General features: G+C 41.6%; 1 protein-coding gene across 1 annotated transcript in view; it reads left to right on the forward strand.

The window, feature by feature from the left end:
- The window catches only part of Ppp3ca (protein phosphatase 3 catalytic subunit alpha), a 288,992-nt gene that overhangs the window by 130,542 nt on the left and 130,533 nt on the right, over positions 1–27,917 (forward strand). The window contains exon 2 of the mRNA XM_038311330.1: positions 8,600–8,800. Within this exon, the coding sequence (XP_038167258.1) occupies positions 8,600–8,800 (201 nt within the window). The remainder of the gene's footprint in view (positions 1–8,599; positions 8,801–27,917) is intronic.

The raw sequence follows: 27,917 nt of genomic DNA on the forward strand, positions 1-27,917 counted from the left end.
GAAAGAAAACTAATACAATATTTCAAAATCAACAGATAAACTCATAGCCATATATGAAATCATTTGTAACCAATTAATTAACCATGTCAAGTCATTGGTCTTGTGTATATAGATTTTAGTAACAATAAAAAGTTCAAGTTCACTTTTAAGCTTTTTAATAATACCGAAATCTTTTGAAACTGCTACAATAGGCCTTTTTCATAAAATAATCCTGTTGAGTCATTATTACATAGTTATTGTATAAGTTATTTGCAGTTGTAACGTAGTAAACCGGGCAATAATCAAATGTTAAAGTTCTTTTGAGATAGAACCTCTCTAAACTGCAGATAGAGTCAGCGTGGACTGTTGCTTGTTGTGTCGTTGGGACATGGTGTTGAGCACACACAAATATGTTTGAAGGATGAGTAGTAGACAGAAATAGTCATATTTTAATGAAAATTCCTTTAAAATCCAAGGTATAGAAGTATCATTTTTGTGGAGTTCTCTTGCTCATTTTCTTTAACTATTCATTTTTGGTGAAATTGTAATTCTTTCATTTATTATCTGATTTTTAAAAATTAAGTTTTGGTTGACATACAAAGTAATAGGTTTCCTTGTGACATTTCTATACATTTATTACCGTTAATATGTTGTTTGTCCTTTGCTTCCCCCCTCCATTTCTTCTCTGCTGGCCCATTTCTACCCCAAAAGAGTTGTTCTATTTCAAGATGTCTCTATTAAAGAACTGCTTGTGAACATTTTGGAGTTGGGGTCAAAATGTACTGTGTATAATGTATAGTTTGTAAGCCAGAGGAAAAAGGAAAATTGCTTGTTTCAGTAAATGCTTTGAGTACCATTGTACCCTTTTATGAAGCTTTTGAGCTATTGCATAAAGCCCCATTGTGTTGTATGTGCATGCCAACAACCAGGAAAACTGAAGGAGGTCTTTAGATTGCTGGGGAAGTGATCTGGACAGATGTGTGTTGATGGACAATATTTTAAGTCTCAGGACGTGTGGGTGGTCCTTAGAGGAACTGGGTGAAGAGGGTCTTGTTGAGGATGGTTAAGGTTAGTGGCAGCAGGGATGAAAACTCCAGGGTGTTAGTAGTAAGTGGAGTTTTTATTTAAATGTCTGTGGAGAACCTTTTCTTTCTAATCTTAAGGAAGACTTAATGTTTAGGCAGATATACTTTGATTTGACAGACATTAGTATCTCCAGTGAAAGCCTGACACTTTTAAACAAGCCAAGAAATCAGAGTCAGTATGAGATTCAAGTAGAGCCCTGTTAAGTATGTTCATATAGTTCTCTTTGGGTCTAGCTTTCTCCCCCGGTCACGGTTTGTTTACCTTTGTAAACACATAACACTGTGCACAGATAAACTGAGAATTGTTTAAAGCTCTATGTAAGTCAAGCCATATCACTCAACATGAGAACCCAAAACATAGCCGGAAGTCCCAAGAACCTTCCTTGCCGTGTCCCTTCCCTCTTTGTTCTGATTAGGATTGGGTTTCACGTCCTGATCGTGTGTGGTGGCCCACAGCAGGGCTGCTTTTATGTACACTAACTGACACTTTGTATTTTCAAATAGGGAAACTTACCAAAGCTCGCTCTATTATTACCTTAAAATAGTTTGTTTTAGTCTAGATTCGTCTAAAAACCAGGTCACTATTTATTACACCTTTTCACCAAGAGGAAGGCCCTTTGGAATTCTCATTACCTGCTTTCTCCTTGACTCATCATTTCTTCCTTAGTTCTGCTTCCTAACAGGTTTTCCATGCCTCCATTCAAAGCTCCTGTACGCCACAGCGTCAGCTCCACAGTCTGTGTCAGACAGTTCAGCTTGTTGTCTATTGCTCATTTCCCCAGCCTCCTCACTGACTGGCCTCTTAGGTAATGCCTACCTATTTCATACATCCCTGTGACTGATTAGATCGTTCATCTAATTTTGTCATCAGAAGCAAGGGAACCCAACTCAACATATATATTTACTTTGGAAGTTGTGTTGCCCCAAGGGTGTAATTTATAACCAGGCTCAAAGATTAAACAAAGTTTAAAGAGTAAGTACAAATACAGTGTCTGGTTTACATGGTTCCTTAAGAATGTCCTGTTTGCAAAGGACATTGTAAGGTTGTTTACAGGATGCGTGGCCCAGGATAGGGTGAAAAGAGTTGCTGATTAAGGTTAGCCTCAAAGGTCACAAACCTTTCTGCCCACACGAGTGTAGTTCATCTGTTGTTTTCTTACTGTCTGTGTCCGAGTTAGCTCTCGGAAAAGGGGAAGCTGGCTCTGAGAGCAACTTGACTTTGTCAGTTGCATTGGATTGATGACTGAGCAAGTAGGAAATGTGAACTGCCCTGCCCATGTCCCCTTGGAGAGCCCCGTCTTTCTATTCTGCCAGCCTTTGATTGGAACAGAGGTTGGTGACATACACAAATGCCCATACGACTCGAGTGCCAATCTAAGGAGGTCAGGCCAGGATGTGTTTTAAGTTGTGTGGGACATGTGATATCCTTAAGCTGTTTTCTTAACGTGCACTGACCTAATTGTCTTTGACAGCCCTTTTGCAGAGTCACCACGACATGAATTATGGGACAAGGGCTCTTGGTGTGCGTGTTCTGGTTTTAGAGAGGGATGAGACAAACGTGTCTGGACTTGCAATGACATTTCACCTGCTCTCCTTGATCCACTGCTGTGGTGTTCGTTGGCAGCAGGGGTGGGGAGACCAAGGGAGGTGGCATTCTATATGTTTTAGCTGATGGTGGAGACAAGTGCGTCTCAAGCTGGTCTTCACGCTGATGTTGCTAGGGATTCTCTCATGAAAAATAGTGCCTCTGCCTGGCTGTCAATTGGCTGAGAGCTCTGCATGGGATTCATGATCCTGAAAAGGAGGCAGAGAAAGAAGAAACGTATGCGAGAGGAATGTGTATGAATGCCTGTTCAGTGTGTGTGCATGTGGTAGTTGTATGTGTGATTTTAAATATTCTAGTATCTACACTTTTAAAAAGTAAGAAGAAATAGGGAGCATGTATTTTAGCTGTGCCCATCTCAAGGTCAAGAGACTATTGTAGAAATCAGAATGCCTTGATGACAGCACTGGTTTGACCACTGAAGAGCCTTTTGATGATCGGTATCCTCATCCCATGTTTGTATTTTCCTCTACTCTGGTCCTATATTCCTGGGTCAGTGTTGAATGAACACTTTGTAGTTTGCTTTAAAGAGCCCTTAATGAAAGGTAACCAGTTAGCTTGTGGAGCTAGAGCTTGTGCTTAGCGTACAAAGTGTCCTGGGTGTAGTAGTACCTACCTACATCAACTAAAGATAAGTGATTTCCAATGTTCTATACATAAAAAAAGAAAGTAGAGCAGAAGCCCCAGGTTTTTGTGTTGTTATTTACGTGTGTGCGTTGAGCCTGCTTGTCTCTATGTGTGTCATTGTCATGCGTCACCTTCAACAGGAGGAGGGTGTCGGATCCCCTGGAGCTGAAGTTGCAGTCGTGTGCTGCTCAATGTGCATTCTGAGAACTGAACTCTGCTCTGGGAGAGCAGCATGTGCCCTCAGCTGCTGAGTCAGTCGGGTCTCCCGCTCATCCTCAGCTGCTGAGTCAGTCAGGTCTCTCGTTTGTCCTCAGCATTTTGCTGTGGAAGTGGAAGAGCAAACAAGCTTGCTGGGTTTCGGCCCTTTCTTCTTTGGATTTGTAGTGTTTGGGTTTTCAGGTGTGATACCACTTAAGGGTTAAAAACAAGTCACTTGGCAGAATATTTCTCTGAAATCCATGATTTTCTCTTGTCACCACTTCATAATCTTTTCTCCATATCATACAGCTGAGCCCTGGTGGAATCAACAAATGAAAAGGAAACTATTAGACCTTGGCCATTGGAGATGAACCTACCAGGCCCGCTCCATCTGTGATACAAGAACACCACCCAATCTACCAAAATGACCTTAAAGCAGTTCTATCTTAGTAACGGTAGAATTGCATCATCTTTTATCCCATGTTGTACATAGTGTTTTTTATGTTACGAATCTGAAGATATGATGAAGTTAAAGAAAGCTGGATGTTCCTATTTCTCTCTAGGATGTTTCTAAGAAGCATTATAAGATTATTCCACATTTAAGGCAATTATTAGGAAATTTTCTCAGAAAGAACAAGCTCAAATCACAGCCGCTGTTGATACATTTTAGTAGCGCCAAGACACTCCACTTCACCAGGTCCTGCCCGTATCAAAGAAAGCAATTGATTGCAATACTCAAAGTAAAGGAAGGAGGGAGAACAAGTTTATTATGCTAAACACAGCCGTTTTCACAATGAGCAATGAGTTAATGGGAAAAAATATTTTCCAAGCACATGGGATTCTCTGGTCCAAAGAGCTTTTGCTCAGCATTTGGCACAGGTCTGCATGTAGGGCTCTAGGTGAACAGAGAAAGCAAATAATTGTGACCTTTGTGAGGCTGGTATTTTTTTTTCTGTGAAGCCAAAAGGTGCACAAATACACAAATATTAGTCCACTCTTATTTTTGTGCTGGAAAACTTCTGCCTGGCCCTCAGCCTCCCTGCGTATCGTGATTGGCATCATGGCAGCCCAGCTTGCCTCCCACAGACCTTGTCATCTGTCTGACCTGCTGAGAGGCCAGGCCACATTAGTGTTCCTCTCAGCCAATAGGAAACACGGTCTACTATTGGCTGTGTTCCTCTCCCCTCCTCCTATTGATACTGTTTGTTTGGACATAGCAGCTAACTCTCAGAAGGGGTGGCTTTACTTCAGCCAAGAAGAGTGGCTAATGGTGCCCAAGCAGGGTATCCTGAGTTCAATCCCTGGAACCCACTTATAGGAGGAAGGAGAGATCCCACTCCACAAAGCTATCATCCTCTGACCTCTATGAGTTTGTGAGCACCCACTCTTTCGTGCACACGCACACACATACACATACCTAAATAAAATGGGAAAAGTTTACAATGAAGTGTGGAAAACTCTGTTGTCACACTGATCTTGGCCATGGAGAGAGGAGAGAGCCCAGGTCTGAGAGAATGTCAGATTCCGAAGAGGACTCTGCCCTAGGTTTTCTTCCCTTGTGTCTCAGCACCTTAGTTGTTTGCAGCTTTCTGTTGAATCCTTTGCTCTACATTAGTTTAATGAGGTCGTCACTTTCATCCGCCTGACGGGCACCCGCCTTCCTTCCTGTGTATCTGTCTGTCTGTCTGTCTGATAGCTTCGCAGAACCACTTCAACCTTCACAGTTGCCTAACTTGCACCTTGGAGAATGATATTTATTTTAAAAGCCAGCTCTTGCTCTCACGCCAAGGACCTTTTTGAAGTCTCCCCTTCTACACCCTTCTATTTAACGGATATCCCCTTGACTTATGACTTGGCAACATTGAGGAACGGCCAGTAAGATATCTGTGAACTTCAAAACATGCAGAAAGTCTCAGATTATAAAAGATAGTTGTTGCTGTGTGTCATGCCACATCTCTTTAACATTCGGGAGACAGAGTCAGCCAGATCTCTGTATGTTCGAGACTGGCATGGCTACATAGTGAGATGCTGTCTCATAAAAAAAAAATGTGGCCATTGAAATGTCTCTGTGCTATCTGTATTCCTGGATGTGTGCACATATTTGAGTGCCCACGTAGCGCAGAGTTCAGCCTCTGTGTCGTTCCTTAGGAGCTGGCCACCTTGTCATTTCAGATAGGTATTCTCTCACTGGGACCTGGGGCCTCACTGATTTCAGTTCACTGCCTGTCTGGCTGGCAGCTCAGTGGATCTGATGGATCCCACCATGAAGGAGCGCCTGCCTTCTGTTGGTGCTCCTGAGCTAGCTCAGGCTTCTTCCAGGCCATGCTTGACCTATCTCCTTAGGCCTCTACATTTTCCTAACAAACATCTAGTCAAGAAGTACTGGCGAGGGCCAGGAACCAAATGGCAAGAGAACTTTTGAGCTCCATGACCTAGTATTCTCCTTTCTTCTTCCTGGAGGAATGATTATGCTTTAGCATTCAGATTTGTTTGTTGTAGAACAGCCCCATATAGCCCTTAGAATATAGAACATTATTTTGTCACAGAAAACCTGGTTATCTTCAAGAAACATCTCTTGTCTCAGAATTTCAGTTTTGAAACCGTGATCTCCTGATGGTTTTTTAATGAGTATGTGCTGTCTTCAGTACTTTTTGGGAAGCAGGGTAGTTTAATTATTAACTTGAGTATCGTGGCATCAGTCTGCCTAGGTTTAAAGGAGCTGAGTGTACACACAAATCAGAAGGTGATTATCTCGGGCAAAGTGCTTAATACTCTTGAAGCTCAGGTCTCTCCCACACATTAATGTTCTGGGGACCCAATGAGTTTATACATAAACACATGGACTTACGCTTTACGAGTCTCGCGGTTTTCTCATTGTGTCTGATTTTATTACCTATGCCATGCCTGGCGTAAAATAATAGCACTGTGGCTGTGAGGTGCCATTCTTACTGTTTGCTTTAGTTATTATAACACTCTGCAGATGCATATAATCCCACTGTACAGGCGAGGGAACTGAAGCCAGAGGAGGTTATTTAACTCTCCCAAGGTCAGAGGGCTAAGATTTCAGAGCTAAGGCTTATACCCATGTTCACTGGGCTGGGACAAAAAGCCTCCTTCCTGCTCACTCATGGAGTCTGTCTGACTTTTCATTACCTCAGCATTGTCTGATGGGTGTAATGGTTGGTCTGTGTGGCAATCTATGGCTTTGTCCACAGGGAAAAAGTTCATTTCCTGTTTTTTTTTTAAGTGTTTATAATTTCATCCTTGTAACAAGCTTAGGCTGTTAGATTGACACATTTCTTAGCATGTGTCTACATAAGTCATGCTTCTTTGAGGAAGTATATTGTACAGTAGGAGAATGGGTTTCTTGTTTGTTTGTTTTTCTTGAAATCGATGTTTTTGCTGAGAGAATGGTCTTGATGAAGATGCTCTTAGGAACCTGGCATAGTAGCTATGGCCCAGGCAAGTTCTACTGATGATGTCAATGGTTCTGAGTTGTTCAATGAATGAGTTCTTATGTAAAACAAATAGTGAGCTTTTAAAGCAGCTCATGGCCTGTTTATTAGAATTCATGACATCATCCCTGACAGTGGATCTTTGAACATCCTGGCACCTCTAGGACTCGGTGAACACACAGTGACAAAGGGAGCCTGGGGCAGGTGTTCAGCAGATGTTAGCTCTAGGGCAGGTGTTCAGCAGATGTTATATCTAGGGCAGGTGTTCAGCAGATGTTAGCTTTAGGACTTGGTGAACACGCGGTGGCAGAGTGAGCCTTTGGCAGGTGTTAATTCTAGGACTCGGTGAGCACGTGGTGGCAGAGGGAGCCTGGGGCAGGTGTTCAGCAGGTGTTAGCTCTAGGACAGGTATTCAGCAGATGTTAGCTCTAGGACTTGGTGAACACGCAGTCGCAGAAGAAGCCTGTGGCAGGTGTTCAGCAGATGTTAGCTTTAGGACGGTATTCAGCAAATGTTAGCTCTAGGGCAGGTGTCTGGCAGGTGTTAGAATGGAGTAGCTGTGAGAGAAATGCTCATTGTACAAATGCACAATGATAGATGGAAGAGGGACTGGGTTTTTTGTTTCTTTTAGCTGAGCAATCATATTATTTGCTTTCATGGTGTTTTTATGTTTTTTTCTGACACTATCTCCCTCTTTAAAAAAATGTGTCTATGTATTATGTGTGTGTGTTCATATTTATATCTGTGTGTCGCCTCAATATTCTTTATTTAATGCCTGTGTGTGTGTGTGTGTCTGTGTGTGTGCATGTGTGAGCATGTGCACACATGTGCATGAGACCAGAGGTCAGACTCTGGTGTTGTTCCTCAGTAGGCTCTCAGTCTAGCATGTTGAGACTTAGTCTCTCACCAGGACCCGGGACACACAGGTTAGGCTGCCCAGTCATCTCCGAACCCTAGGATCTACCTACCTGTCTCTGCCTCCCCGTGCTGGAATTCCAAGCACACATCACCACTGTTCATGGCCTCTTAGAAATGAGTATTGGAAGTTGACTCAGGTCTTCAAATTTGTGAGGCAGATGTGTGATGGGCTGAGTTGTTGACATAATTTCAAATGCAATTTTTACCTTCCTGTTCAAGCTTCAGTGCATTTTGCGTCTCTTGCTTTAAAGCTTCTGTTCTGCTCTGTAATAGTGGGGGATAACAGTTAATAGTAGGAGTTGGGCTCAGCAAAGACACTCCAGTGGCAATAGACAAACTTGCTGAGTTGTCTTATCCTTCCCATTGGTCCCAGCAGAGGAGAACCATCTTTGCTGGGGTGGATTACAAGCGGATGTTTAGGATCCATCTTTATTTATGGAATCGGTGATTGCTTAACAGGAAGTTTTCTTCTTAAAGATTAAATAAAATCAATCAGGATCTTTCCTATGTAAACAATAGTACTGACAGAGAAGAACCATAAGCCGTTTTCAATGGCCACTAATTATTTCTAGAATCAGAGGAAGAAGGCATTCTTTAATTCTTGTTTGAGTTTTAATTTGAGAATGCATGAAATATAGCATTAGCTGGTTAGTGATGGAGTAGTTATTCGGTGGGCATCTGCCTGCTGTGGGCGTGCTTTGGTTAATGTAACCTTTCAACTTTGCCCCTTTCAGCTGTTCCGTTTCCGCCAAGTCACCGGCTGACAGCGAAGGAAGTGTTTGATAATGATGGGAAGCCGCGTGTGGATATCTTAAAAGCACATCTCATGAAGGAGGGCAGGCTGGAAGAAAGTGTCGCCTTGAGAATAATCACAGAGGGTGCTTCGATTCTTCGACAGGAAAAGAACTTGCTGGATATTGATGCCCCAGTCACAGGTAAGGCCCTCGCGTGGAAGCCACTCTGCACCAAGCCCTGTAGAGAACAGTAAATAAAGGTCCTACCCACCAGTGAGCCTTCAGGTGCCTTATGCTTCATCTGGGCTTCCTTAAGGGATTAAAGATTTGTCTGTGTATTGAAACATTTTTATTTTCACCAATTGTCTGCAAAATTGAGTTACTGTGATCTCAAAAGTGATGTAAATACAAGTAATTGACAGTGTTTTGTCAGCAGAAACCCTACCACAAGGGAAGGTTAGACAGAGTGTCCTCAGCTTCCCACAGGGGTGGCAGCCATGTCCAAGTGAAACGGAGTGAAAGGTGCTCTCATCAGCACCCGGGAACTTGCTAGAATGTAGGTTCTCAGGCTCTGCCGTACAACTGTTGAATCAGCATCCCCGGGGTCAGACCAAGCATCCCATGTTTGGTTTAAGTCCCCTGAGTTGGTCTGACCCACATTAGCGTGTGAGAAGCACTGTTTAGACCAAGGAGGCCAAGTTGGTCTCCTTCCTATGGTGTTTGTGCCTGGGCTTTACTTTCTGAATGTGTCTGTTCTGTCGCTTTTCTTAGAAAGACGTGTATTTTGCTCTAAGTATGCTACTCTTATGTCATAAGAATTAAATCTTATTATAAACAGAACATCTAATACCTAGATAATTTAATCTATTGTTTATATGCTGAGAGGATAGGCCTTGATTTTCAGTGAAGCTAAAAATGTTTATTTTTTTTAAAAAATATATTTTTAACTTGGCAAGGGAAAACATTTCAATGAAGAATATTTGAAAGAAAGGAGACATTGAAAGTTCTGGACACTAATATGCTTTTGCTATTGTTCCTGAAGAACATATTTGCATGTGACTGTTATTAGAGCGATGTGCTTCCTTGCATATCAGAATAGACCTTTGCCAATTGAAAAGGTCTCTTTGAGGACCTCTAGTCCAAAGAAATGGATATTATCCACAGTTTGTTTCTGGTTAGCAGTTTCCGTGTTGATCCTGTACAGTTAGACAGAAGAAAGCATTTGTCCTATTGGTATTTGCCCTGTATTGGGCCATTGTCACTCAGTCGAGCCATAAACCTACTGTGTGCACATCAGAGTAAACCTCGGTTTCCTTATTATCAGATAGAGTCCTGTGTTATCTCCTCCTAATGATACAAAAGACATGATGGTGCTGGGCTTTCTCCAGTGCTGAGACCCTAAAAATAAAATGAAATAAAATTAGTATTTAAAGGCTGGTTAAGAGTTTCCAGCAGAAGCATCTTAGAGCCTGACTATAATTGCCTCCTGTACATTAATGACAATGTGTGTGCATTAGCTAATATCTTTATCATTACATTTATTTTCAACAATAAGAATGAATGACATGATATTTTATTAGGTTTACTTTTCCTTCCTTTCCCGTGATAATGTCCAGCTTCCAGTGAAGATTTTGTGTTAAATTCACTAGTGAGCCCAGGAGGTGTTGATGGAGGTGATAGTTACAGCTCGAAGGGAACATAAAATAAATGTTTAGGGGGATGTGTTTTCTGGAATGGCTCAGCCATCCTTGTTTGATTAGCTTGGCCTGGAAGAAAGCACAGATTGCCTAAAAACTGGGTTCCTGAGATTTTATCCGTATATAGTCTAAGGACCTTCACTCCTTGATTCTGTGAAGAACACACCTGGCCTCTCTAGGGAGGTTCCAGGTGACATTGTAGCAGTTTCCAGAACACAGATATGAAGATGTATGGAAATCAAGAATCAGTTACCTATAACTTTAGATGAGGGAGAAAAAGCTGTGTAGTCAGTACAGAAGTGCGGCAGGATAAAGTTTTTTCTTAGGTGGGTGTTTGTATTTTGTGATGAAGGCAGGATCTTGTAGAACCTCTAGTAGGTATCCTTGGAGAAGTCTCTACTCCTTTTTGCTCTGAATGTAAAGATAAAATAATAGTGGCAAAGAGGGTGGGCAAAAGGGATTTATTATAGCATTTAGGTAAAGGGGAGAAACATTTTTATATTTAATTCACTAGAAAGCCAATGGCTTTGTCTGCCTAAGCTGCTGTACAACAATTTCCGAAGGCAACTCTGTTATAAGCAACAGAAGTCAATTTCTCAAAATACAAATGCCTGAGAAGTTCAAGATCATGGCATTGACAGATTTAATGTCCCCTGGCTAGGGCCTGTTCCGTGGTTCACAGACAATGGCTTCGCCTGTGTCCTTACATGGGAGAAGGAAGTGGCCTCAGTATATAGGCACCGATTCCATTTCCAGTGACTGTAGAGAGCCTTTTACACACCCTCCCAGAATTTCTCCTATTGCGTATTAGATTTCAACCCAGGAATTCAGGGAGAGACCTAAGTGTTCAGACCACAGCAGCTACAGTAAGGAACAAACTCCAACACACGACTTTCTGAATAGCAGCTTAAACATGGGCGAAATTGAAAAAGGAAAGCAGGGCATGCTGGTCAAGAAAATGGTGACGCTTTGCTTCGTGTTTTGGAATAAAAGTGAAATAGCCATAACTTGGCATCTAGAATCTCCCAATTATGAAGCCCTCTGAGTAACAGGGGACCATCCAGACAGTCAAGAAACCAGAACATGTCAGCTTTCAGATTTCTAGATTAAGGCTATTCAACCAGTCAAGTCCCTGCAAATACTCCGAAATCTAGATAGCCTTTCCCAGCAAGCCTTCTGAAAAGAGGGGTCCTGAGTCCTGACTTAAGACCCTGGTAATGTTTTATGACATCCGGTTGTTGTATTCTGAGATTTTACTTTATTTGGACAGCTGAGCTGGCCAGATGTTTATATTTTAACTAAGAGTTTATTTGTTTACATAATTGAATCAGCAAAGTACATTTAGTTTATACTTGAAAATTTCATGATAAAGTGTTCTTTATATAATTCTGATTACCGCTTTAAAAGACCACATGTGAAAGAATTCAGAGACAAAGGAGAGAACAAAAGGATGCAAGGAGCAGGTGAGGGGAAGCTGTGAGGAAAGATGAAGGGAAGATAAATGAGTTTTGGGGAGACAAAGGCTTGAAACCTGATTTCTAGGGTGTTTATTTTTTCATTTTTCTTATGTTCATTTATATGTGATTGTGTGTGATATGTGTATATCTCACGCTTATGGATACATGTATGTGCATATGTGTAATTCCACATTTAGTACAGAAGATCAATAAGAACTCAAAACAAAGCAAGTGGCAAATATTTTATGTGTAAATATTGTATACAGTGTTTGCTGGTCCTTAGCTTTCTTGCATCTCTCTTTTGCTTTTTATTAACAAAAAGGACTTTTTATATAGGGCAGAGTGGTCCTGACATGTGCCATAGTTGACTCATTGTTTTCTTATTTGGGTTGAATCCCAGAACCAGTGGTGTCCTGGCTATTAGCACTCTGGATATTGATCCATACATACACACACACACACACACACACACACACACACACACACGTCTATATAATATGCCACAGTTTGTGCTTATTTGTTATTTCTTCTTTTAAAATGTTGTATATTCTATTTTAGAGAAGTCAGAAGTGGCAGGAAGCATCCTGCTGTGTCTTCCTGAAGGGTGCCATTTGGACCAGAGACTTAGGAAAACAAGCAACCCTTCTGTGGTTTCCCAAGCTAGACAAAGGAGTCGTAGGGTATTTAAAAAAAAAAAAAAAAGCCTTGCTCTTTTTCCTAAGTTAAATTGTCTGATTAGAATGAAAATTCCAATACTGAAGATAAGCTTTGAAGAGTCTGTTTTCTTGGTAGAGGCATTTGAAGAAGGAAATCATTTTTCTTTTGACTTTCTTCTGAAAGTTACGTTGTGTTCTGTTGCTGTTCCTTTGCAAATATATACATGATACCATTTTTTAAAAATGTAGCCAGATATTAGTGTTACTACCCAGTTTGGACATTCAGCGTAACAGGTTGGGCGTCTACTTCTAGCATAGATGATGTGGAATGTGCACTTGTAAGGGCTGATTTCTGCCCTCCAAGGACACAGGCTATAGCAGGAAACAGTGTTTGCCCAAAGATAGACACATCAAAGCACTGATCACACTAAAGCCTGTGGCCTCCGTTTGTTAGTATGGCTAACTCCACGCCCATCTCTTTCTCATCTTCTAAATAGCAGTAGTTTCCGAGACACTGTCTATTGAGCTAAACTAAGACAAAACAAAATAAAAATACAACACCTAACTGGGAGCCAACTTGTTCTAGATATGGACTAGAACCATTTGAGAAGGTTCAGATCGTCAGGGACCCTCAAGGATGTGAACAAAGCACACTGCAGGTGTCACGGTGTCATTTTTAAGAGCTATAGGAGAGGAGTCTGATAACGTTATAGGCACTAGAAAAAAAGAATGTAGGAAGAACTCAGAAAGTGTGGCAGCTTATCTGATGTGTGACTCGGTTCCCGAATCGTTTTACTATACGAAAAGGCTGCGGGATAGACTTCTGGCTAGCCAGTATCAGCATAAAGTGACACAGACTTTTTTGTGTGGTGGCAAGGTATGTTCGTGGAAACGCGTAGTGTGGTTTGGGTGGGCAAGGGACAGAGGTGTAGCGTGATCTGGGTCAGTGTTGTATCAGCAGCAGGAAGAGGCCAGCAAGAGGCGTGTTGGAGCAGGGTTCATAGGGAGGCTAGCATCCCAATGGGATACGGAGGGTGTGTGGGGACGAGCTAGGGGGAAAGAGTGGTCAGCCACCCTTTCTACTCTACCAAGGAGCCCTGCTTTTGCCAGAGGAAGGAGAATGGCTCTGATTTTTTTTTCATTACAGAGCCTTTTAAAGAGTGAATGTTTATGTTGACTTTCAAATTAATATTTAATTTGCGTTTTACAAACAAGTATCCATAAAAGGAATCCTGACTGAGGTAAGATTGTTCATACAAAGACCCAACGTACTGTATTTCTCCTGGTGGGTCATACGTTCCTGTCTGATTTTCCTTTTGACTTAGAGTACTCAGAGGCAATGGAGGAGCTTCAGCTTCTGCCTAGGGGATTTAGATCCCAGTTTCTGCTCTTAGGGCGGAAGGGATAGGCCAGCGTTGTCTGGACGAACTGCTAATCTCTCTGGTTTGTGTGCTTCCTGCAGTGGGAGACTTGTCTCTGGTGCAGGTCAGGATTCCCTCAGTGGCTAGGCCTGCCATTTAGCACGTCAGGCAGTTGCCAGGAGAACCCTCTGGCTCTGTTCCTGGATGGGAGAGTGGACCTGGGGCCAAGTTTAAGGTCACGGTATCCCTTCCCTTGAAGCAGCTGACGTCAATTAGAATTCCCCTTGCCTGGGACTCTGGGGAGAGCTAAGTGGGGATCGCATTCCTAGTAGGACCTAAAAGATCAGTGTTTATTCTTCCCCTGCTATCATTTGTCACCGTGAAGCAGCATGGCCTTAGTTTACATGGGGACAGAATATTACCTCTGGGGCTTTCTGTCCACTTGCAAATTCAGTGGCCTGATTTTCAGGGCTCCCTCTGCAGCTCTAAGCCTACTCTTGGTACCAGGCCCAGTGCAGGCAAGTCAGTGTAGTTCTGCTCTGGCCTATTGGAGGCAATACACACATGCACGCATGCACACACACACACACGCACACACGAGTGAGCATGTACACATACACATACACATAATGGTAAAGCCCATTATGCTCATTTTTTCATTTCTTGGTTTTAACACTGTTGACCTTTTGTTGAACAAAGGACAAAGAGGTGCTGAAAGAAACTCAGCATTTCCAAAGGAAAATGTGGATCAGAATCACCCACTGGCCCTCATAGAGCATATGGTTTGGGGAGGGCTAAATGTGGAACTGAGACTTTGAGTATGCCACGGTCATAATGATGCCCTGGACAAGGAGCTACATTGTGGGACTTGGTTTAAATAATGGGCTGGGGTCTCATAGCTGAAGATCTTGCTTTGCCCTGGCTCTTGTCTGTAGGCCTCAGCTTCACAGTTACTCTGCATTGTGAGTGTTCTATTTCAGAATAGCTCTAATGTAAATACTTGGCTGGTTTGCACATAATAAATTATAGTAATAGCATAATGGAACCATATGGGGACCTCAGGGTGTGTATTTCTGTGTATGTCAGTCATTTCAATATTTAGACAGCAGTTAAATATCAATAATTTAAACAGCAGGAATCCTTTTATTCTCTAACCTATTTCTGACACCCCCCCAAATTTATTAATCTTGGTCTTAATGCAGTAATTTGGAAGTTTGACATACTAAGATCTTTTTTAAGTTTATGTCTGTATGAACGTGCATGTTATGTGAATGAGTGTGTGTATGTGTGCCTGTGTATACATGTGTGTATGTGTGTGTGTGCGTATGTGTGCACGTGTGAGCGCACATGGGTGTGCATGTGCATATGAGTGGATCAGAATCACCTGCTGGCCCTCATAGAGCAGACGGTTTGGGGAGGTTTGTGCGTGCATGCGTGTGCGTTTGTGTGTGAGTACCACCATTCTGTAGGTGCCTGCAGAGGCCAGGAAAAGGTGTCAGATCCCTTGGAGCTGGTTTTCCAGGGCCAGCTCATTGGGGTGCTAGGAATGAAATTGATGTCCTGTGGATGAACAGCAAGTGCCCTTACCAATGAACCATGTCCCCAACATCAGAGGTCATTTCTAAAATAAAGGAATCTGTAGACTAATTAGTGGCTTAGTAGGAAAGAGATAAATATTAAAATTTGGAGCAATTGCTTTAATACTTTACACTTGGTTTATCGGATATGTTACTTAAGAAAATTAGCATGTATTTCTGCCTGTGTCATTAACATGGCAAATGTACTGTCAGAGAGAAATCATGTATGCTAGTGTGTCCTGGCCCTTGTTGCATCATGGGGGTTGAGGCCCTTCTTCTGTATTTTGTTAGTAACAGCATCATTGAATGACCTTTGCCCTGTGATGCAGCATCAGGGCACAGAGCGCAGTGTGAGAGCTTCATCCGTCTGTCAGAAAAGGTATAAGAGCTTTAAAGAAGCCCTGTATTCTCTTCTATATGTGAAACCTAAAGGATCTCTCTCTCTCTCTCTCTCTCTCTCTCATTGTGTGTGTGTGTGTGTGTGTGTGTAAATCTCTATCTGAGAAGATATACAGAGACAAAAAGTATTACTTTGTGATTTGTTTATTGTTTTTCAAGACAGGGCTTCTCAGTAGCTTTGGAGCCTGTCCTGGAATTCCTTCTGTAGACCAGGCTGGTGACTTTTAACATATGAAGAATTTACATGAAATATATTTGGAGAAGCAAGGGTGTGATGATTTTGTGATGGTGGTGATCACACCCATGGAATAATCGTGCCCTTTTCATAGAATTATAACATACTCTTTAGTATTCTGAATGAGATCTCCAAATTGCTGACATGGGAACTCTTTGACTCAGACTTACTGTCAAATCAGTTCCTCTGTGGTTCTTCTCTGCCCATTGGGCATCAGGGCACATGTCAGCCCAGGAGACAAGGGTATGGCACTGGACTCCTTCAGATCTGGAGTTTGGTCACCAGGGTTCTGTGACTTTTGTCCTGTTGTCTTCCCTTCAGAAAATTTCTTGTTGCTCTTGTTGTTTTTTAATACTCTCAGCTTCTGAAGGAACGATTTTTCATATTTACTGTATAAAACCTATAGAGTAAACTGAGGCCTGTCGGGAAGGGAAATATTACATATAGTCTAGTGTAAAATGAATTTTTCTTAGTGATCAATTCTTTATCTACTTAATTTTTTTCAATTTAACATACAAGACATTAGATGTTATCATGGCATTTTCAAACAAGTGTCTGTTCTAAGATTTTCTTTCCCCTTCATTGCCTTGACTATCCTGACACCTTCTTATATTCTCCCCAGTCTTCTTACCTCTTTCATGACATGTGTGTCCTTTTCCCCATCATTCTGCCCTTCTTCACCACCTATTTTTACTCTTTTGGTTTATTTTCAATAATTTTAAGTCTCACCAAAACTTACATATGTGGATATGTGTGATTGTATATGCATATGTACATACCCATATATACGTATGCATATGTATATGTAGGCATAAATTCAGTATATGTAGGTATAGGTTATCATATATATATATATACACACATACACACACACACACACACACACACACATATATAACTTTATAGGCTAGGATTCCATGCACAAGAGAAAACATGCTGATTTGGTCTTCCTGAATCCTGAATTTGGGCCACTGTACTTAATGAGCTCCTTTATAAGAATGAATGTTTTAGGATCGTTTACCTGTCTTGTCAGAATCGTACATTTTGTTGTTGTTGTATTTGAGATAGTATTTTTTTTTTTAACGAATGTGTTCCTGTTGGTTCCTTTTGGATTTTGTGATCACCATTAGACATTATAATATTGAAAACTCCATTTGGGGGCCCGTGAGATGACTCAGCAAGTATGGACTCTTTCTGCCAAGAATGAACACCTGAGTCTGATTCCTGGGGCCCACATGGTGAACGGAGAGAACCAACTCTCAAATATTGTCTTCTGTGCTCCTCCCATATTGCTACCACACACACGCGCGCACGCACGCACATAAGCATAAGTAAGTAATTTAATAAAAAATACACAAATCTATTTATAGTACATGAACCTAATTCCACTGTAGAAGGCATTATTAAGGCTGACCTTGAGTGTACCATCTGATCTGAGATACCATCTGTGGCTGGCACATGGTAGAATTAGCTGGGCCTTGTCATCAGAAGCCTATGTCTCTTATTGCTTATGGAAGTAGTGGTTGGAATGACATACAAAGTCTGTTATTTCCCTTTGCAAACTCCTTTCTTAGAGGGATAGGTACATTTGCTTTGGTCTTCTGTAATGTCATAATCAAGGCAAAGTTAAACAAGCTAACAGAAACACCAAAGCTGGACCTTAGCCACCATCATGGTACCCACACGTCATCTCCTTGAGCAAGGGACTCACTTCACAGGCAAAGAAGTGTTGCCCAGGGCTCATGTTCACAGTTTGACCAAACATGCCACCATCCTGAAACAGCTGGCTATATAGAAAGGTAGAACGGTCTTTTAATATCACAACCAATGCTCCAATTGGTTGACAGTAGCTGGAGGGGCATGTTTTAAATATTAATGCCCTCATAATGGGAGGGGCCTTAGCTTAGTCTTAATTTATTAAATATAGATCAAAGCTAAGTGAAAGTTAGCAAATTGTCCGCATTTTTGATATAAAATACCCCTTCAGGTTGAGACTCTCAACTAAGCAAACAGTAAAAATGTCCCCCCCCCCTTTTTTTGCTTTTGAAAAATAATTTGTGGCCAGTTAACTTATTACTATAGACATAACCTAATCTACTGTTTTTTTTCCCCTGTCTTACTGTGGCCTGTTCTGATACTCACACATTAAACTGGCCTAGCCAGCTCATCACGTATGTGTATATGATTGTTGTTAGCTACAGTACGGTGCGGTCAGAGATGTGAGATTCTACCACTGTGGTGCAGATCACCTGTGTGTCTTGGCTGTGACAGTGTGAAACTGTCTTTTCCCCTGACTGATGCGGTGTCTGGGTAAGTCGTCACTTTTTGCTAATCCACACCAGCAGCTTGGGTTTAGAGTTGATACAGCTGTGGCACAGATGTAGTAAATGCCCCACCAGGAACGTCTTTCTTACCAGGAGTGCTTCTTCTCTTCTGCCTCTGGTCATTGCCGTGTAGCTGAAATGTCAACCTGTCGATCTGTTTCCTTGTTTAGTGCTTTACAGCATAGGCCATTTAATTACATTAATCAGAACAATATGAATTTTGGAATTCCTTTGAGATATAAGGGAAGACCAAGAGGGGTATGGTGTGAAAAAGGATGTAGATGGGTTCTCGGGGCCACAGCTGTCATGGCTGTCTTCTTGCCAAGTAAGTTGAGTTTAATAAAAAAAAAAAAATCATGAGCATTGATGATAATGTCAGGATATTAGTTTGAAGGAACAAAATGAAAAATAAAACTATGAAATATTAGGTATTGAATATTTTTAAATCACAAGTAATGAACATGCAAGAGTGTGAGAGAAAGATTTTTAGGCATCTTTCCCTCACCCATGCCACCCCATGGCAGACTGAGGGGGTGGGCGAGGTCAACTCCTCTGTTGTCATGAGCTCAGGGCCAGCTCACCATCACGCCTGCCAACAGGGTCAGCTCCAGTGTGCTGCCCAGTGAGGTTCAGGGCCCACGCTCCCCAGTGCCTCAGCCTGTGTGGGGCAGGCCAGCTCTTCAGCTCTCATGATCCAGGGGTCAGCTCTTTCAAGAGTTTCTAGAAAGCTTGGCCTGTCTTTATAATAATATCTCTGTTAGTTTTAAGATATGTCAGTAAGTCTTTGAATAAGATAGTATTATACAAATATCAGAAGTACAGTTGGAGAAAATAAATTGTAGGTTAAGAGATTGTGTGTCAAAATAATGTGTATTGATTGACCTCTAATATGCTTTTATTCTTTTCTGTGCTGTGGAACAGTATGAACCACTTTCAGATAATAGCTGATATTTCAGGTTTTATTTCAAACAATAAGTGAGCCCAATATTAACCTACTAGGTGTCCATTTTTATACATGAGAAATTTAAGACAGACATATATTTACAAAGTCAAGTAATACTTTAAAGGTAAATTCAACCCCCCCCCCCTCGTCCATGACCCACATGACCTGACTTTTAAGGTTCAGATTAATAACATGTAAGAGATATGGGACTCATTTGAAAGCAAACCTGAAATTCTTTGAGTAACCCTTCATGCCGTGCAGCCATCTAGCGAAAGGAGGAATCCAAACTGGATGATTTCCTCTTTTCTTTCCCCAAACATCCACTAAGCACTACATTGTGTGTGCTGTCTCCTCCCTCTCCCTGAAAAATAAATTAATTAATTACCTATTTTTTTAAAATGTAAAGTAAGGCTTGGGGATTTGGTTAAGCGGGTAAAGGTGCTATCTGCAGAAGCCTGATGATCTTAGGAAAGCACATAAGAAGCCAGATGTGGTGGAGTAAATCTGCATACCCGGCATTCCTATGACGAGGTTAGGGCTAGAGACAGAGAATCACCCAGACACTCACAGACCAGTAGCTGTCTCTCCACATAAATTCTCCAGGTCTTCTATTTTCTCAACTATTCACGGGGCTTCTTCATTGAAGGCTAAGTGTGGGCCCAGGCTACTTTATAGCTGTCCTTAGCAGATGGACTAAATTTCAGTCAAGAGAATTCAAGTAAAAATGGTATATATTACTTTGAGTATATGCAACTAAGCCAAATTAAAATGCCTTTCCCATCTCTCTTTCCCTTTTTTTGCCAATATGTTTGGAGTGGTAGGAGCTGAAGATACCATTCTAGCCATGAGTGAGATTTCATACATCCAGTAGACTAAGAGCCACATCACCCAAATTACTGTTGATTCAAATAAATGATCTTTTTAATGCATATTTGAGCCCAGTTATATCTGGGTCTTTGTTGTAAATTCAAGAACCAGTATTCTAACTCAAATATAAAACCTCTGCTATCTCCACTACAAACTGTTACATTCCTACCCAGCAATAGCTACAGCAAGTTCCTGCTGCAAACCCTACTGGTTTCCAGAGGGAAAATGCCCCATTGTCCATTTCGTGAACAATGAATGTCAGGGAATTTTCATTACTTGGTAAATATCCCCCCCTCTACACACACATATGAACTCTATATATTTTCAAGAGCAGGCTTAAGTCTTGTGTCCTCTGAGATTTCTTGAAACCCTCAAACAGCAGTCTTTGCTCGGCCCCAGTTCTCATAGCGTTTTACTATGTATACGCAAATTATTTAATACTTATCTTATGATATTTTGTCTCTTAACCTGGCTAGAAGTTCCTAAGGGAAAATCCATGCAAATAAACCTTCACAAAGAAAACCTCCTGAACTATCCCCATGCTCGCATCTGCGAAATACTTCATGATTTGATTTCACTTCTGTGTCAACAATGTGTTTATCTATTGGTTTGAAAACTTAGAGGTCTTGGGTATGCATTCTCATCTTATTTTTTATGTAAGGGAAGATGAAGGATCGTTTTTCCCCAGAAGTACAGAAAAGCCGTTGGGGTAACTTGTGATGAGTAAATAATCCTATCATGTGACACGTCAATGTATATCTTACGTTTTTATTTCACATGAGACACTTGCTTCTAATTATCACCCTTTATTTTGATTTTGACAGACAGCCTAATGATTGTAGTTGATAGAATCCTTATTGTGTTGTTCATATTATCGTCTTACCTGAATACGTCTTCTGATAATTTCTTACGTAAAGACTTGGCATCTTGCTTGTGGGTCTCTCCCGAGCCCAGTCCTAATTACCAAATGTTCATAGACTTGTAAAAGACTTTATTTTCTCTAAGCTTTTCATTGCAGCATTTGTCTTTTATGTCAAAAAAATTGTTAATGTGTGTTGGGAGCAGTGAGACCCCAGATCCTGAATTTCTTGTAATTCCCTGATCTGAGTGCCTACAGCTGCTCTGAGCACGAGACCTTCAGGAGTTCCTGATGGCAGGAGAGTGGTTTCTGGTGGGTTTGGCTGGGGTGTGGCTATCTCTATATAATCTGCCCTGAACACAATAAAGGGGGCATTCTTGGGGAATTCAAGGATGACCTGTGTCGTTGTCTCTCTGTCTGTGTGTGTGTGTGTGTGTATTTTAACCTTCCTGCCCCTTGCCCAAAGCTCGGTAACTGGGTTCAAGTGCACGGAGCGCAGACACGGGGGCGCAGTGCGCAGCAAATGTGTTTCTATTTTATTTGTCGAATTGTTTTAAAGCAGTTTGGCTGCAAAGGATGATGGGCTGTTTTCTGCGTATTCTGGCCAGATCCTCTGAGATCACAGATTACAGGGACTTGAGAACTGGCACCTGGAAGGTGATTTGCATAATGCAGGATCATCCACTTTAATCTCTCTAAAGTAATTTTTAAGATTTTCTTTTATTTCCTGGTGTTTAGAGAGGTTTCTCGGTGGTTAAGAAGGCTTCCTGTTTTTCCAGAGGACTAGAGTTGGGTTCCCCACAGCCACATGAGATGACTCACAACTACCTATAACTCCTGCTTGAAGGGACCCGATCCCCTCTTCTGACCTTCACAGATTCTTGCATGTGTAAGTCCTCAAACAAGGACACACATGAAATCTTTAGGAAAATAAATTTTTTCTTTTGAGTCAAAGTTAATCATGAAAACTTGTACTTATTTGAAACACACACACTGAATTTATATATATATATACACTATATATACACACACATGTATATATATATATATATATATATATATATATATATATATATAAAACCTTATTTATTACTTTTTGGAGATTTTTTTAATGTATACTCAGAATTTTTGACAGATAATTTGATATTTCCTCTGGTACGTAATTCTTTATATTTAGCAGCCATTGATGAATATCCAAAATATAATCATTCAAATTTGGAAAAAATGATCTATTTTCCATGTTATTAACACATGTTCTTAGTGTGACCAATAGCGACACATTACTGGGGGGCATTGTATTCTAGTCATCATTTTCAGATAGAGGGTGGTGAGCCCCCAGAGTGGAGTGTGACTAGCTGTAGCCTGTATTCATAAAAATGGTGTATACATGTAGGTTTTTCAATAATTTCTGAAGAATAGTCATCAGTGATTTTCCCATAAGTGAATATGGGAAAACATCTAAAATTTAGAATAGGGCCAGTCAAATATCAAGGATTCGAGCACAGCAAAAATGCTAGTTGTGTATATTTTTGTATACCTGTAGGAACATATGAAACAAACACTGTGACACACAAAAATGATGAAAAAAAAACCTTTTCTTAATTTTCAGTTTTGAGTAATTTACCCTGCAACGGGCACCATGCTGTGCACACACATTTAGTGGTGTTCGGTGGCTCTCCATACCCACTGGGGGTCAGCAGAATGCCTCGCTGTGCCTTGCCACGCCCCAGGGATAGGGGAAGCAGGGATTCCAGCTTCTATGCACCGTCTCCTTCTATATCAAGGGTTCTGTGGTCTGCCCAGGAAAGGGGAATGACTTCAGCAGGAAGTGACTCTAATATTGATGGAGCTCCTCTAGTCAAGCAGTAGAATTGTGGGGAGGGTAAGCGGCCTTTTCTCAAACACACGGTGAGGTCACAAGCAGCATTTCAGTTTGATTCTGAAACTTGTTTCTGTTTGATTTTCCTAAAGACCCTTCACTGGGAAGTAAATTCCTTTTAAGAGAATGTGGGATGTCCCACCCTTGAGACTAACAACTTCAGGGATTGTTGAGGAAAGGGAAGATAGTTAGATTATGGAGGCACAGAGGTCAAATATAATGAAGCCATTTATAAGATTATAGATGACCAAATTTCTCAGTTTTCCAAGGTAACACCACTTAGAAACTAATCAGGGGTCAAAAAAAAAAAGTATCTCCAGTGACTAAGGGTAACCAGAGTGCCGGTTCAGAGAGAGAGAGGAATGGATCTGTGAGAGTGGCCTATTATGGTTATATTTGAAGACGGTGCTATAAACGACACGGGGACACTTCAGGTCATGTGACCAAGAATCAGGGGACCTGACCAGCAGGTTTTATGTTGGATTTAATAATAACTAGATCCACATGATGGCAAATGCTCCTTCCTAGAAAGAAGCCAATGGTAAAATCACAGTGGGAAATGCAGTCTTTGTTTGGGTAGACTTGAGAAGGTTAGAGGGTGACTCATATGTAAAAGTCCAGGTTGGAATGATGGAGAGAAAGACAGGAAGGGTTGGAGCAAACTAAACAAACATTTCAGTTGATCAGAGGACTGGGGGAGCCAGATTTGCCTGCAGGAAATAAAACACAGCTTGACTTGAAGAAGTTACTAACAGATACTCTCTCTATTGCTGGATAAAATACAATAATTTAAGGACCAGTAAGTAATCACCATGATTTAAATAGGTATCTTTAATGTGGAGAGAGCTTTTACAGAGGCAGTTGATTTCGTGTTGAATTACTCAGTCAACCAGTGCTAGTGAGTCTTTACCATACTACTGGCAAATAAACCATGGACCTCTGTGCAGAAAGTCCTTCTGAACCAAGCAACTACTTAATACCAAGTTCTAGTTTCTATTTATTTTTAAGGTTCAATTCTGTATTCTTCTATCTATACACTGTTGTAAGGGGTAGACCAGTGACTTTGGATTTAAACAGAGTATTAACCCTAGCAAGCAAGTCACAGAGTATTGGTCTGGAACTCACTCTGTACCCCATCCTAACCTCAAAATTCAAATCCTCCTGCTCATACTAAAAGTCAGCCTTCAGAAGTCTGCAAGTACACGGGGTGACACCATACCTATTCAGGTAACTTAGGCTGGAAGATACAGTCTTTATTTATTATGTTTGCTCTGGGAGAGCCAAAATACTACCCATCTGATTCTTTTATGAGTTGCTTGGCATTTGTTTTGGTTTCAAGATAAAGTATAGTTGTTTTATTTCAGGTTTTTTTTGCCAGTGTGTAAGACAGAAAGAGAGAGTTTCTTCGAGTTTTACGGGAAGGGAAAATGAAAATAATAGTGTTTGTGCAAACCACCCTTCATTGTGTTCACATGCACAGAGGCCAGCATGTGAGTCAGGAATCCTGAGAGGTCTTCCCCCTCTGCCATTTCCTGCCCGTAGTTCACAGGGAGATTAGCCTTGAGAGGGCAAATCCAAGTTCAGCTTTGATGCTGAGTGTCTTTCTAAACATCCACCAAGGGACTGACTTTGAAGTGCCATCTTGATCTTGATAGGATGCTCCGTTAGGCTAGTCAGGGCTTCCTCCTGTCACCATTTAAGCCTCCCACCAAAGTGAGAGATAACCTCCACTGAGATAGACTCAGACCCTGTCACATCAAGGTTTCCACTGTGCCCTGGGCTCTAGAACCTCCCAGAATCACCAGCACTACTTCTGTGAGTTCTTCGCTATCGCTATTCTAATCTCTCCATCACCAACATTATTCCATATTTTTTCTTTAAAAACTATACGTCCCCATTGATGTCTAGGTTTTCTGGGATTGTGATTTGTGGAACCCCAAGAGAGACAGATCTAATCTACATGGGAAGTAGAAAAAGACAAGATCTCCTGATTAAATTGGGAGCATGGGGACCTTGGGAGAGGGTTGAAGGGGAGGGGAGAGGCAGGGAGAGGTGCAGAGAAAAATGTAGAGCTCAATAAAAAAGGGGGGGGGGAAAGTATAGGTCCCTTTCACCAGAATAGTTTTCTTTTTGAAATAAGTATGGTTTTACATTAGTCTCATATAAATAAGTGATCCATCTGCTTTCTAATTGGAATTATTTTATTATGAACATAGAAAAGAGACAGTCAGTGAGAAGAAAACACATTTATTAATTTAAAGTAGAATATGCTAATATGTCTCATTGCGACAGATGCTCTGCCAAATATTATCCACACTGCAGTGTGGGCTGGGGTGCAGGGAGTTAAAGCAGTGATGGATAAGTAGGAAAAAACCACTTAATAGACAGTTCCACTACGACTCTACCCATGACTACCTGCCGATGTTCCTAAGGGCTAATGGTTAGCATCTACGCATGTGAGTTTCACTATGGTTCTCTTCCTGCTGTGCACGGTCAGTTCGTTTTACCTTTGTAAGAGACATGGGGTCCCTGTGCTTGCCCAAGTCAAGAAGCTTGGCAGAGCAGAGTAAGAGTGGCCTAGCAGTGTTAGGCTCAGCTGGGTGGGCTAAGCTGGGTCCAGAGCCCAGTGTTCTCTCTCTGCACCCAGCTGCCCCAGCTTGTGTCAGCCATGTCCTTCTGACAGTAATGGGACCCGTCGACGGCTCACCTGTGCCGCATGTTAATGCTACCTGTCCCGTCTTATTTCGATTGGCTATACAATCCAACTTTTGTGTGCACACGCCACACACCCGTGAGCGCATTATTAACTCTCTCTGCTCCAGTGATCTTTAAATAAAATAATCCCTTGAGGGTCTTCTCCTTTTGCATTTGACCTGCTTCTTACATCACACTTGGCAGCAGGACAGAGCTCATGACCTAGGAGGCGTGATGTTTGTCCAGGCTGCGGCTGTCCCTGTTTCGCTGCTGGGAAAGGTTCCCTCACCTTCCCCTGTAATTACCTTAAAATGGTCTCAGCCTTGAGAAAGTAAGGTTGTGTGCCAGACCACATAATGCTCATGCGAGTCTACCACAAATGACCATTCCCCTTTTCCTGTGGAAAATGGAGCGAAATAGAATGCCTTAGCTTCCCAGGTTTACACTTCCTTCTGTGTGGGAGATTTGCCTGTGCTCTCTGGGTTTGTATCTTAAGAGCAAATTCCATTTGGCCCTGTTCCTTGTTAAGCTTCTTGCCGGCCTTCCCTCTCACCTTAAAAATAGGTATGCCAAAGAGTCTTGTGTTTATCTAGCTGCTGCCTTCTCATTGGGCATTTAGAACACATTCAGATAACATTTTAAAATGCTGTGTTCAGTTGCCACGGACTGCATAAAGCCATCAATCAGTGTGTGTCTGTGTGTGTGTGTGTGTGTGTGTGTGTGTGTGTGTGTGTGTGTATCTGTGTGACAGGCCTTCAACCTCTTTGTCTCTTTAACCTTGGCTGCTTTACAGAGATAAGCAGCAGTTATTATTGTGAGTTGTGGCGATATTTTGTGATCTAACAAATAAATCTTACCTGAAGATCAGAGTGCAGAACTAAGCCCCTAGTTATCCATAGAGGCCAGGCAGTGGTGGCACACATCTTTAATCCTAGCACTCAGGAGGAATAGGCAGACAGATCTCTGTGAGTTCAAGGCTACACTGGGCTACAAGAGGTTGCTCCAGCCACGTGCCTTTAATTCCAGCACTAGGAATTTGGAGACAGGAAGGAATACAGCTGGTAGGAGAAAGGAATATAAGGAGGGAAGAGTCAGGAGCTCAGGGCATTCAGTCTGAGGATTCCCAGAGACAGGATTGCCCATTAGGTCTGAGGATTGGGTAGAGGTAAGAACTAGTGGCTGGCTGCTCTGCTTTTCTGATCTTTCAGCTTTTACCCCATGTCTAACTCGGAGTTTTACTATTAAAATCAATTAGAATTCACAATACAGTTGCTTCTTCTTCTTCTTCTTCTTCTTCTTCGTCTTCTTCTTCTTCTTCTTCTTCGTCTTCTTCATCTTCTTCTTCCTCTTCCTCCTCCTCCTCCTCCTCCTCCTCCTTGTTGTTGTTGTTGTTGTTATTTTATATCCTGAAGAAGCATTAAGGACTTAAAAACCCCATGTAGCACAGTGCAAGGAATTCTGACCCTCCCACTAACCAGGTGGATTAACTTCATTGTGACCCACTTTGCCTGGCCATAACCCAATTTTCTCAAAGAAGGAAGAGTAATAAGGTACCAAGTTACCATGATTGATTTCTTATCACATCTTTTCTTTAGTTGATTCTTGTCATCAAAAACTGGTTATTAATGTTCCCTGACACTTAGCACAGGTTGGGTCCTTGCCCTAATTCATGCTCTGTCTGTTCATGGTCTCTCCTTTCTCAGATATCTTGGTCCCATCAGATATCTGTACCCCTTTAAACACAGACGATGTCATTCTGGCTTTCTCACGTTCTTTGTTTTATTTTCTTTCAGGCACACATGTCTCCTCTTTTCATGCTGTAATAGATCCTCTCAGATCTTTGCATGCTTTTCAAGGCTTGACCGACCCTTGACCTCTGATTCTTTTCTCCCCATTTCACAAAGGACAGCCCATCCTGGCTGCATGGCCCAGAGCCCCAGATCCTTGATCAAATCTCAACTTTGCCACCTCCCAGTGGGGACTGTGTACAGAGCATGTAGTCAGGGTTCAGTGAGTTAACGTGGTAGAAGTAGCTTTTGAAGCACAGCATATGTGCTTTGTGACAACAGGCTTCTACACCACTACTGTAAGTTCTGTTCCCTTCTCCTTCTTGCTGCTCTCTTTGAACTGTGAGTCTCCTCTTACCCATACTTGGAACTCATATTCTTTTGTATTCTTTTAGATCAAGAAGTACACATGTACCTGTGCATGTGCGCATGTCAAGGTTTCCATGCATATATTATATTCATCTTGGTCTAGAACTCATATTCATACATTGAAAAGGCTTCAATAGATTGTTGGCAAGAAATGTACCCAAACTAAAAATGATTTAGGAAACACTGTCAGATTAAATGAACACATGAATATATA

The sequence above is a fragment of the Arvicola amphibius genome, chromosome 14 (genome assembly GCF_903992535.2).
Source record: "Arvicola amphibius chromosome 14, mArvAmp1.2, whole genome shotgun sequence".
Lineage (NCBI taxonomy): Eukaryota > Metazoa > Chordata > Mammalia > Rodentia > Cricetidae > Arvicola > Arvicola amphibius.